This window comes from Papaver somniferum, chromosome 2 (genome assembly GCF_003573695.1).
Source record: "Papaver somniferum cultivar HN1 chromosome 2, ASM357369v1, whole genome shotgun sequence".
In the NCBI taxonomy this organism is placed as follows: Eukaryota; Viridiplantae; Streptophyta; class Magnoliopsida; order Ranunculales; family Papaveraceae; genus Papaver; species Papaver somniferum.
This window is the reverse complement of record NC_039359.1, coordinates 74,672,626-74,685,784: the sequence shown is the minus strand read 5'-3', so window position 1 is coordinate 74,685,784 and position 13,159 is coordinate 74,672,626. Positions and strand designations below refer to the sequence as shown.

The 13,159-nt window shown below is 38.1% G+C and overlaps 2 protein-coding genes across 2 annotated transcripts; both read left to right on the top strand.

Annotated features, from left to right (window-relative positions):
• Nucleotides 1-3,916: 3,916 nt before the first annotated feature.
• LOC113351405 (F-box/kelch-repeat protein At1g57790-like) lies at nucleotides 3,917-10,219 on the top strand. The gene is made up of 3 exons (XM_026595395.1): nucleotides 3,917-4,150; nucleotides 4,496-4,939; nucleotides 10,067-10,219. Exons 1-3 carry the CDS (start codon nucleotides 3,917-3,919, stop codon nucleotides 10,217-10,219), a joined length of 831 nt encoding a protein of 276 aa, XP_026451180.1.
• Nucleotides 10,220-10,370: 151 nt separating this feature from the next.
• LOC113351404 (transcription factor MYB36-like) lies at nucleotides 10,371-11,418 on the top strand. The gene is made up of 3 exons (XM_026595394.1): nucleotides 10,371-10,506; nucleotides 10,662-10,791; nucleotides 10,884-11,418. The coding sequence occupies exons 1-3, from the start codon at nucleotides 10,371-10,373 to the stop codon at nucleotides 11,416-11,418; spliced, it is 801 nt and encodes a 266-aa protein (XP_026451179.1).
• The last annotated feature ends 1,741 nt before the right edge of the window (nucleotides 11,419-13,159 follow it).

Genomic DNA, 13,159 nt, shown 5'->3' with positions numbered 1-13,159 from the left:
CTCCCCGCATTGAACCGAATATCTCCTTCTAGGAGGACCACACCCTACAAAACGGAAGGCCTCTAGGGACGGTCTAAAAAACGTCCCAAGAACTTGAAAGCCGTCCCAAAAAGCTTTTAGGAACACGTTTGTTGTTGCGTCCCCAGATCCACCGTCACTAATACTATTAGGGACGGATTTGCCTTCTAAGGACGGTTCTGAGTGGCCGTCAGTAGTACTATTAGGGACGGCTTCATCTTCTAGGGACGTTTCTTTTTGGCCGCCACTAATACTTCTAGGGACGGCTCCATCTTCTAGGGACGTTTCTTTTTGGCCTCCGCTAATTCTTCTAGGGACGGCTCCATCTTCTAGGGACGGTTTTTAAACCGCCAGAAAAACAAGATTAAACTGGAATAATGGGGACGGTTTAAAAACCGTCCCTAATATCTGAATATTGAAGCTCTGTTCCCCTGCTTTAATTGGCAGAATGCCATCCCCTCATAGGATTAGATGCCATACATCATAAAACTAGAGACAACTAGAATGCCATACATCCACAGAACAAAGACAAACTCATAGAAGACTTTTTTTTGTATGGATACTCAAAAACCAAGTTATTTGTTTAGAAAAGAGACCCAACCATTCTCAAAAAACAAGCAAAAGTTTAGATGTTCATATAATCTCTACAGTAAATGGTGTCTCATTTGTTAACTACAATTAGCGGCCTGCGACGTTTGAGTGCTATTTTATCATCTGTCTATCATCTGTCAAAATCTGGCAACTAACCCTTCCTGCACCTTTCCATGTCACATTTCCTGCAAAAAACATAAATCTACTCAATAGATACTCGATAGTTACATTCTTATCAGCCAGGAAAAGAGAAAAAAAAACTCAACACATTCATAATGACAACAATCAGTTCTGAGATTCTAATGGAGACTGTTTTTTTCGTCAATTAACACAACATAGAGCATTAAGGTAAATTTAAGACATAGGGTCATAGGCTGACTTTGAGTCACAACGCACATGTTGCTAAGCCACTCCACATATTCAATACTTACTCCCCAGTTCTTAGAGACCATCATGAAGCTTAAACAATGACGCTTAAGGCATAATTGAGAACCTAATTTTGTGTCAGGTGGCCTAAGAGATAGTGACTTAGATAACACGGAAGCTCATACATACCTAAATAACAACTGAGTCTAAGGTTAATCATATCAATTCAATATGGCAACAATCAATAGTTGCATTCTGCCAAAATATTTCCACTATTGACTGAAATTGCATGTACAAGAAAAAAAAGTGAATGATGTACGATACCTCGAGTCCTTCGTTGTTCTGATTTGGTGGTAATACTACAACTTGAGCCTCCAATTCTGCAACCCTTCGTTTGAGCATTCCATTTTCCTTTGTCAATTTGAACGACTTTACTTGATGATGATGACTCGCCCCAAAACTGTTTCGGCTTCACAGTTCTGCCAAAGCAACAAACTCGGCCACGCCTATCTGGTCCCATTACAACCGCAAATGCATCATTTTTTCCACCTAAAACGACTCCAGATCCAGGTTGGTTAGCCTGGTTGTGTATTTCCACCATTCGATCCTACAAGTAAATCAATCTCGAAAGTTAGGCCAATTCGAATTACAAATGAAAAAAACAGATGACCCGAAAGAAAACTTAAAAGTATAAAGGTATATGTATTGTTCAGTAGCAACAGATGACCAAGTAAATCAATCTCGAAAGTTTGGCGTACTCCTTATAATAAAGAATGCAGTCATTCGGACACGCATCAATCTTATTGTAAGTCAATCCTAACTCTGAAAGTATTTTCTTGCACTGTGTGAAATTTTCTGGTAAATTACAATCATCAGGAAATGAATCCCTCATAAGTTGAAGCATATCCTTGGCTGACTTCTCAGACATCCCGCAAACACATTTATAGTTCCAAAATCGGACAAGAAAAGACATCACTGACATTTTTTCGCAGCCAGGATACAATGGTATCTTTGACTCCTCGAGCAATTTATAAAACCTAGAAGCTGTACAATTACTTGGTAAACCACTCACTCACTCCTCCATCCCCATTATCCATATCTTCATCGTCATCCATATCATCCATACCTTCACCGTCACCCTTATCATCCATACCTTCATCATCACGCATTGGTATTCCACACACGGCTCACAACATGCCAAAAAGGTCATCCCCTGTTCGTTCATCGTTGTTATTTCTGACCTCAAAACATGTATCCTGTGGTGCGATACTTGATGAGACCGTTGAGCTTAAACTCTCACCATGATGAAACCATGTAGTATAATTTCTCATCATACCGTGCAATATCAAGTCACTGAAAATTTCACTTCTAACTTTGTAATTAACATTATTGCACTTTCTGAAAGGACATTTTATTTTACTATCTTCAGTAACAACCCCTTTCTCGAATGCATGGTCCAAGAATAGCCTCACGCCATCTTCATACTCTTTACCCCACCGAGCCTTGTGAACCCAGCTCTTATCCATGGTTTTACACAAACTGACTAAGGAACAAACTTATGATTAACGGAAACCACTAGTCACACACGCACACATATGCCACAAACCCAACAGAAAGTGAACGCAAGACAGACATGAATTAGTAAGAATTACTTAGTGATAGTTACACAAAACTTTGCAAATTTAACAATTCCATTACCTTTATAAGTTAATAGCGAGGGATGATTATGAGCATGCAAGCCAGAGAATGATCCTGCGATGAAATGAACCCAATCGCCAACACCAGCAATATGCACCTGACGCAACACACATTAAATCAGTGAGTACTGTACATAGATGAAATGATCATGACCACCAACCTTTAAGTCTACGTTGTTTTCTAGTATATTGGAACAAATGTCAATTTCCCTATCAATTACCACCTCTTTTATAGAGAGGAGTTTGTATATATTGTGCCAGTTAATATAATCAATCAATCAAAGTAAGACCAAGATCATTGAATTGGACCTTTCAGACACACATGCTCGATTAAACAATCTATTCTATTGGCATGGAATAATCACAATTACATTTGTGGATAACATGACAAACACACAAATCAGTGACATTATGAGATTATACTGGTTTTGTATCCGATATCTGATTAGCTCATCAGCTCGCTCAAACTAGCTAGCACAATCCATTCACACTTATATTATTTTTTCCCACTAAATAATTCCAATAAAAACAACAAAAATACAAAATAAAACAATTGATATTTCTAGGGTTAAATTAGTATTAGTAGTCACTTGAATGAACTACATTCCCACTTTTGAATCATGTTTTATAATACCAATTGAATGAAATACCAATTGGTTATTGAGATTATTTCAAATCTTTAACCTAGAGATTTTGAAAACATAATTCGCAACCCCTAAAATCAAATCAACGTAAGATTGAAAGAGAAAGAGAAAGAAATTTAACCTGAGAATTAAGTTAGAAATTGCTGTTGGTGCTTCACTGCAAACGAATTTGAGATCACACAGGGGAAAATCACGAACGAGAAGAAGTTTTTTCAGCAGAAAGTGAAGAGAGATAAACTGAAAGAAGCGACGATATAACCAAGAAAAAAAGAGAAGGAAAATGTTATATTGTGCTTTTAGGCATAAGATAAATAAATTACTGATGACCCAATCACCACAGTTGAAATCCTATCTATTGGGACGGCGAAAAATAAAACATCCCCATTAGTTGACCAATAGTGGCGGCCAGAATCGCACGTCCCAAATAATCAACTCTAGGGACGGTTACAGCTGAATATCCCAACAACTAACCTCTTGGGACGTTTTTTTTTTAAAAATGGCCGTCCCTAGAGGCCTTCTTTTTTTGTAGTGACAGCAACTACAAATTTATCTCCATAGCTGATTTCCATCTTTAAAGATGATGAAGACACCATTTGCAATATGGTAGACCCGATGCATAATAATGACAAGTACCTCATGGAATTGTCTGATCAGTTGCTTGTAGGTGCTAGAATCCGTTTTTCAAAAAACGGATGGCTTCTGTTGTCTAGAGGTAAGAAAATTATATTCTTTTATGATCCCTTTACAAGAGAAACCATTCGTCTTCCAGATTTACCGTATGGCTATACACTTGGTGGAATATCCTTCTCGTCTTTACCGACTTCTCCGGATTATGTAGTCATTTTTTTTTTTATGAAAATTAGTGTATTACAGAGTAGACATGTCTCTCTCCAGTGATTCTATAATGAATTCTGGAGGATCATTGAACCATTCACACTGGTCATTAATTCTGGCGTATTTGGCTAGGAGATCTGCCACACTATTTGCATCTCTTTTTACTGATTGACATGACCAGGTTTGAAATGTTTTCAACAAAACTAAACACTCTTGGATAACAGAATTTGTTGTCCAGCTAACACACCTAGCATTCCCATTTATTGCAGCAACCACATTTTTATTGTCACCCTCTAACTGAAGAACATCAACTGCTTTGGCTTTAGCCTATCTAATGCTTTCCAGAGTAGCAATTGCTTCACCTTGCTCCTCGTCATTGCCATCTCCAATTGGAATCCAGGAAATGGTGAAGAATCTTATATTAATTTCTTGGTCACTGGACCAGGAAAGAGTGCAACTGGTTGGACTACTCGTCAATTCATGTATGAATCGACAAGCGAATCCAGATGTGAATCTACAGGCGATTATTTGCACGAATTTATGCCATGTATTAACAATCCAGTTTACCATAAAGGTGATTTCTACTGCTTAGACTATAACGGATTGTTAGGGGTCTTCAGTGTGACGGGCTATTTCAGTTGGAAAGTACTTTCGAAGTCGTTGAAACAATTCAGTGGTTTTTATCCAAGTTATTTGGTGGAGTGTGATGATAAGCTATTACTAGTGAATGTTGGCCAGAGTGGAAATTCGGTAAATATTTGTAGATTGGATGATTCGGAGATGGCTTGGGTAAAACTGGACAGTTTGGGAAAACATGCATTGTTCATCAGCTACACGTCCAGTTTCTCGACAGTCGCTCCACGTAGTTGCATGGAGAATAAAATCTACTTCCCGAGATTACATGGGGAAAGGATTTTATACTACTCTCTTGATACGTGTAGGTATCACTTTGTTGGGAGTAATCAACACTCTTTGAAAAAATTTCATAATAGAAAGGAAAGATCAAACTGCAGTTGGATTCAACCTACCTGGTTAGACGAGGCTTAATCACGATGATATCATGCTTTCGATAAATTATATTTTTATTCTCTATTTTTGTTTTTTATTCAATAATTATCTTGGAATAACTTAATAATAATTTAAAATATTTATTTCCGCTTCTGTCAAGCCAGCAAGACAATTAACAAGGCCAAAATAATGGTGATTGTTGCATTCGGTGTGGCCTTGTTTACTACTAACTCTTTGTCTTGTTACTTTTAAGAAGGATACTCGTACGTCAGCTTGAGGGTTTAGGGATTCAGCATCGATAAGGAAAACTATATGGCTGTAATGGCAACTGCAAGATGAAACTTAACTTATATAAAGACAACTCTCTTTATTGATGTTTAGAAAATCTCTCAAAACTAAACACAAGCTCTAATCTTGCTCATATGATCAACCACAACTTTGGTGATCATATATATATAGAAATATGAATTCCTTTTCCTAATCCTATTACCTTATTACATGTCTTTCCTTTTCTTAGAACTAGATGACTTCTAATTCCCTTAGGATTACATCAATTTCCTAATCTTGTCCTAACCAGCTTATTAGTGACTTCTATGTTGAAGTTTAACCAACAGGCTGCTCAAGGATCTCTGTGGTGATAGTGTAGTTCTCATCGAAAATAGAACTGTCCGCAGAAGAGTATAAATCACAAGAAACAACATAGCTTCTCGGTTATTTTTTGACAAAATCTTAAAATATAGGTCAATGCTCAATCTTATCCAATGCCTAGTGTTGTCAGAAAAAAGGTATAGAGGAGAGTAGATAGCAAAGCAAACAAGCATAGCAAGAATAAGTAAATAACAAAAACACATTACGACACAAGATTTATAGTGGTTCGGCAATGTGCCTACATCCACTTGCAATGACTCTCTCAATTATAATCAAAAATATCCGAAGAACAAATATAATAACACCTTCGTATGTGAGCCACCCTTTTCTCTAAACCACCATGAAAACTCCCACAAGATAACCACCCCAAGAGGTGGAATGGAATCCCTCACAACTTCATTGAGAATTCCATAGTTAAACTCATAGACTAGACATCCTTATATATGAATCACAAACTTAATTCCCAAGTATTAGTCTCTTTTGAATAGGAAACCATCTCAACTAGGAAATAAAGCACTTTCTCTAGAATGTTCTAGAAACCATGATAGTAAGATGCACTAATTTTCGACACCCCTCCTTAGCGCATACTTACGGTAAAGATTACCAACTTAGACATTTTCACAATATTCAAGTCGCATTGGCATTTTAGTTGTCACCACACTATTAGAACTCGTCATTTGACTTATTCCAACAAATCACTTCTCCAGTTACACTATCTCTTAACTTATCCTCAACAAATCTGCTTCACAAGCATATCTATGTCTTGATAGCCATTTCTTTCTCAGGTTTAAGAGAACTCATGTTACCTCCCAAACAGATTTATTTCCCCGGTTTAGGAGAACTCATGTTACCTCCTAAACTCGCCCATATCTTCTGAATTTCAAAAAACACTACTAGGTATCCCTCAAAGAATTTGCATCCCTCAAAGAATTTCAAAAGCACTACTAGGTGCATCCCAGATGTATCCCTCAAAGAATTTGCATCCCTCAAATAATTTCAAAAGCACTACTAGGTGCATCCTCAAAACACTCCGATATAAAAAGCACTATAAGGTGCATCCTCAAAAGTACTCCCATATATCTCCGGCAGTTCAATAGCACCCAGTGCGTCTCTCGAAACTGCTCACATCTCAATCTTCTTTTCACATGTTACTTCAGGAAGAGTCACAACTCACAAAACTTTCTTCTCTTCTTAAGTACACATGTCTCAACTGCGACTGTCTTCAGTTACTCCTGTCACAATTGTTCATCAGCTACGCTACTGTCAGAACTGTAACTATAGTAACGCCTTTACAGCATTTGCCACGCTTTTGACACAATTGTTACACTACCGTAAAAGTCACCACCAGTGTGATTACCTAAAAGGCTTCCTCTACTTTGACGGGGCTTTCTGCCAAAGTTATCATCACTATGGTTGCCTAAAAGGCTTGCTCTACTTTGAAAGTACAGTACTGGTAACTTCCACATCTCTTTCATCTCCTACCAAATCACCAGCAAGCAGTTGCTCCTTCTTTCGCAAAATTCAGAACCCAAAACAACAACTACACATCTATGATATAGGCTAAGTCATACTTCCACAAAACAAAAAACTGCAACAACTTTACTTGCAAGCTGTTTTAGTGCTCAGAAACAATAGCTTGAAAAATGACTTGAACTGGTACCAAATTTCCCTTGGCAAACAACTCTGGTGGATGCCGAGAACACCTCTTATTCCTTGCCAAAAAGAAAATTTCGTTAACAACCATTATACCATGGGCCATGGCACGAATCTTCTTTCTCAAATCTCACTGAGTTTCCGAGTGCAAATAACTCAGTCTTCAACGATCTATATACCACCAGTTCCTTTATGTCTTAGCTTTCTCAAACTTCGAACATCATTTCCAAACAAAACCATCATTCTTCTGTCGGCTATATTCTTCATAACTACTGAACATGGCAGCAAAAACCACTTTATATTCTTGGTCCTTCACAGCATAAATCAATCTCCTCCGTTCTGTCACCCTTCTTCCTTCCCGCATTATTACAAGTCGATTCCTTCGAACACAACCACACAAGAGACCACGGGAAACAAGAGCTCATTATTCAGCACCCCGGATCCTCACCATACTGATGCAACATCACTTATCTTTACCGACATCAACAGTGTCAAATCCATTGACAATTCTTCTTATAGGCTCTACTTATTTTTTTCTCAAACTTGTCCCAATTCATCTTGTTCAGTTCGGAAGCATCATCATCTCCGTTACAATCAACAACATCGACTATCTTCTTCCCTGTTCTTCTTGAACCTCTTAGACCACCACATCAACACAATTCTCCTCCATTACTGATTCTCACAAACTCATATTAGCAGCCAGCAACCGTCTTTTTTTTTTTTAATTGCTCATAAATCCTTACCAACTCGAACTTAGATTCACGTCATAACCCTTGGCATAATAGCCTCGGTTCAGTGCTTCATGTCCGTTAACTTCTTCCTTGTTTTATCTCAGCTTCTTAAACAGACCGTCGATCCTTTGCAACCAGCCATGACTTGTACATCTTTTCTTTCTTTATCTTGGATCAGCAACATAAGATATTACGACGATAAACTTGGAAATAGAACTTATGCCTTCCGATTATTCTTACCAACATCTGACTTCGTACCCTGATGACGACACACTGGAACATTGCTTATCAGGCAACACCAGATTAGAGTACGTCTTCTTCAGACTAGACTACCACCATGTTTGTTTACTCCTGACTCATCTGAGTCGTCTGGATCTGAATCATCTGGATCTGAGTGAAATCAACTGACTCATCTGAATCTGAGTCGATATGTTTGTTTTGAGTCAGATCTGACTCATCTGACTCGGAAATAAGTGAGTCAGTGTTTTGGTCCCATGAATCAGGGAAATTTTGTTACCTGACTCAAATGAGTCCGAGTCAGGGGTTATGTCTGAGTCAGAGGTCGAGTCAGATCTGACTCAAAATGGAAAACAAACGGTCTGACTGCTGACTCGGTCCGAGTCAGGGGTTGACTCAGATTCAGACGCCGAGTCAGCTGCAAACAAACAAGTTCTACGTCTTCTTCTCATCTCAGCCAATAACATCACCAAACTTTGCATAGCTTTTTTCCTCTCTACTTTATCTCTCTACCCTAGTTCTGATACCATGTCAGAAAACAGGTATAGAGGAGAGTAGATAGCAAAGCAAACAAACATAGCAAGAATAAGTAAATAACAAAAACACACTACGACACAAGATTTATAGTGGTTTGGCAATGTGCCTACGTCCACTTGCAATGACTCTCTCAATTATAATAAAAAATCTCCGAAGAACAAATACAATAACACCTTCGTATGTGAGCCACCCTTTTCTCTAGACCACCATGAAAACTCCCACAAGATAACCACCCCAAGAGGTGGGATGGAATCCCTCACAGCTTCATTGAGAATTCCATAGTTAAACCCATACACTAGACATTCTTATATATATGAATCACAAACTTAATTCCCAAGTATTAGTCTCCTTTGAATAGGAAACCATCTCAAGTAGGAAATAAAGCACTTTCTCTAAAATGTTCTAGAAACCATGATAGTAAGATGCACTAATTTTCGACAAGTGTCTAGCTTCTACATTTGATCACCTTTAGAGTGAAACAAAGTGATCAAGAACTTCCTCAACAAGTGACAAGCTCCTTTGAAGAAATTGTTGTAAACCAACAATGCCTTGGTTCACGTACACAATAGTACGATACCACATACCAGAAGTGCGTGTTCACTGAAGTTCAAAGGAGACGATCTCGTTCACACTGTATGGCTCCAAATCCATTACTATGTTTTTTATGTCAGCATCTTGTGTGAACCAAATCTGAGTCGTGTCCTTACTGGTGATTTTATATGTAGTCAAAAGTCAAAAAACAATCTCTACGTAGTCTTCCTAAGAAGAAAATGCTAACTTCCCTTAGGTCATGCATGGCCTTGGTTATAACATGATATAATGAAGTTTCTCTTTTGTGAATCAACATGCATTAAAACCTCATGCATAGTTGGTGAGAATCAAAGGAGTCGTGTGACAGGGTCAGGATGCACTTCTATTTTGGTGTATGCCCGTGGATATATCTCTACATAGACACTCTAAATCATCTTTGAGCGGAAAATTTATTGGACTGGATGCGAACTTACACGAAAGGTCCTCCGGAGCAATTAGGATTATCAGCAAAAAGAGAAAGTTGTTCAATTCATAACTCACTCCAGCTCAAATGTACTTGTACTGAATGTAGAACCAAAAGTCCAATTCTGGTTCTGCTTTCAACTCCTTATCAAAAATTCTTCTAAAGGGTGGTGATACTCAGTGTACGAACAAAGTACTCCTTTCTGTTGGAAATTTGACGCAGTCAAGAGACTCTATCTCTATCTGTCAAGCACAGTTATAAAATCCTTTCTTTAAATGCTTGAACAGAGACATTGAACTTTACATGATCTCTGGACTCTGGCACTTCCTTAAGGGTTTTTATTGGTTGTGGTATTGGTCAGTAGTAGTGTAAATCATCAGATATCTTTGTCATTGCAGAAAGACAAGGCGAAATGGGCAGAGCTCCATGTTGTGATAAAGCTAGTGTTAAGAGAGGACCATGGTCTCCTGAAGAAGACACAACTCTCAAGGATTATATACGCAGACATGGAACTGGCAGTAACTGGATTTCTCTACCACAAAAAGCTGGTATCTCTTTCTATCTCTAAACCCTTTCATCTCCGGACATCAATTCTTAAGAATTTTCTTATATTATGCATTTTCAAGCCAACAACTTTCAATTTTTTGTGTCTGCCGTACATACATTTTTCTTGGTTAATTTACACATTCTTTGATAAATTCAGGACTTAAGCGATGTGGAAAGAGTTGTCGATTACGCTGGCTTAACTATCTAAGGCCGGACATTAAACATGGAGGTTACTCTGAAGAAGAGGATAATATAATTTGCACTCTTTACAAAAATATTGGAAGCAGGCAAGTCAATTTAACAAATTTATTAACTTGTTCTTGAATGAATAGATAAATAGTTTTTTGAGTCTGATAATAGGTTTTATACATGTAATTAGGTGGTCTATTATTGCTTCACAGCTTCCAGGAAGAACAGATAATGATGTGAAGAATTACTGGAACACTAAGTTGAAGAAAAAATTCATGGCACCAGCTACTACTACACCACCCAAACCAAATTATCTTCTCAATACTAACAACCAAATTCGTCAACAACTCACTTCATCTGTATCACTGTCACCTTCATTAACAAGTCCACCTCCATTAACAAACCTATATGCTAGTATTCCAGTGATGGACAATCACGTTCGAGTTAGTGACTTCTCATATTCACCTGCAGAACTAGATTTTGGTTCTGAAAATCAAAAACAAGATTCAAATCCAATATATGAAATTGAGTCATCATCAACATCTCAAGCAATTTCAAACCACTACTATCCTAATTGTTATTACTTTACATCATCCACAACATGGTCTAGTGATAATGCTACTATTGATAATGGTAGTGGCGGAGGTGGTGAGGAATATGACAGTTTGTTTAAGGAGTTTGGATTTGATCCTTCTTCATCATCTGATTATTTTTGGATTGCTTAGTAATTATGAACTTAACAAAGATGGGTTTGTTAAATAAGTACTAGTAGAATTATTGACTTAATTTTCTGGGTACCCTGTATCAGTTTATGGGCTAGCTAATATCAATCGGAAGATAATAATGATTTTTTTGTGTGGTAGTTTTCAAATTTTGTTGGTAAAATAAGTACTACTACAATGTGATCATCAGCAATTCTGTTTTGTCAGTGGCCATGCTATTTGCATGGGATGGAAAAGGAAGGCCAATTCAAAGATATTCTTACTGACTTACCCTTTCATCATATTTTCCACAAATTACATCAGCAATATGCCAATATCATCGGTGCTAGGATTTCTTAGAAACTTCACTTTGCTTGGTCTATACAGAACATTCAAAGTATATCCCGTTGGTTGGTCATCATGTTCTAAACAACTGATAGTTTCAGTAACTAAATACGAATAGTAAACAATAACATAGGGCGGACGTACATGCAGCAGTAATCTTAAGAACGCACGTACTAGCTTACTTGAAAAAGTGACCAAAGACTTCTCCATAGAGAATGCCCATAATTTTTCCCACTCACCGATTCCCCTTAGTTTCAACTCCTTATCTTCTCGAAGCTGTGCCACCAAATACGCAGCTTCATTTCTTTTGCTGGGCACATCGAACCAAGGAATACCAAAACTCTTAAGCTCGGATAAAGTATCTATAATGAGCTCAAAAGCCTCATCACGGTCTTTTTGGTCGTCTATACACATCTGCTGTAACGAACAAGCTTTGCACTGATTTAAGACAGTTACCCGTTTGCGACTACAGTAACACGTATCCCCAATTATAACTTACAAAGTCAGAAACTTTTTAAGATGGGCAGTGGAAATAGACGGGAAAAGCATTATACTTCTTGGCAAGTTTTACCCCTAATGCAATCCCTTGCAACTGTAGATAAATGGTGAGACACATTTCTCTTTAGGAATAACCTTAGACCTAGCAACTATCGGTCTATGACAACTATCTCGTAAAATAGCTCCACAACCAGAATTTCCATCCTCACAGTAAAAACCATCGGTGTAAATTTCAAAAAAGTTGGCTTCTGCAGCTTTCACTTGGGACATATCCAAACAATAACGTAACCAACGAGAATTTGTTGGAACCCAGATTTGCTCATCGCTGTGAGAGTCAATATCTTCAAAACTATCATCACATTGAAACTTGATCAGGAGGCTTTCTTTAAGTTCCTCATCTTTCTGATCAAAATCAGGGCTGTCAGGATCTAGCTCAATGCTACTACCTATACACAAGACATCTGGATGTTCGCGGCACTCTCTTGCTATCAACGAGCGCTTAACGCTGCCTTTGCATGCTAATTCATCAAGCGACGCGCGCCAAGTCGTGACCTTCGGCTTTAGGAAGGGCTGACCATGGTCCGGTTTGGTTAAAGAGCTTTGGAGTCTACTCCGAGACCAAACGCGGATCCAGGCTCTCCGTAAGGCTCTCCTAGTAGTACTAGTGGATTCTATCCTAGACTTCGAAACTTCGTTTTTGTTCAACGGTAATAAGATTTTTAACAAAATGGAGAGGGTGCTGTAAATGTGAAGTATGGACCTTAACAAACAAGGATCTGAAGCTGAAAAGAGGAGACTGAAATAGAAAAGTTGTTGGGAATCGCAATCAAGGTTGGTTTTGAACACGCATAACCAGTTTAGCGGGTAACAGGAGCTAAATACTAATGGACTACAATTTAGCAGTACCTATAGGTGTGCTCTT

Coding starts and splice junctions, on each gene's coding strand:
- LOC113351404 (XM_026595394.1), top strand. CDS start 10,371: ATGGGCAGAGCTCCATGTTGTGATAAAGCTAGTGTTAAGAGAGGACCA. Junction 10,507..10,661: donor TTCTCTACCACAAAAAGCTG/GTATCTCTTTCT, acceptor TGATAAATTCAG/GACTTAAGCGATGTGGAAAG. Junction 10,792..10,883: donor TACAAAAATATTGGAAGCAG/GCAAGTCAATTT, acceptor ACATGTAATTAG/GTGGTCTATTATTGCTTCAC.
- LOC113351405 (XM_026595395.1), top strand. CDS start 3,917: ATGGTAGACCCGATGCATAATAATGACAAGTACCTCATGGAATTGTCT. Junction 4,151..4,495: donor TACCGACTTCTCCGGATTAT/GTAGTCATTTTT, acceptor AATGCTTTCCAG/AGTAGCAATTGCTTCACCTT. Junction 4,940..10,066: donor ATGATTCGGAGATGGCTTGG/GTAAAACTGGAC, acceptor TACTGAATGTAG/AACCAAAAGTCCAATTCTGG.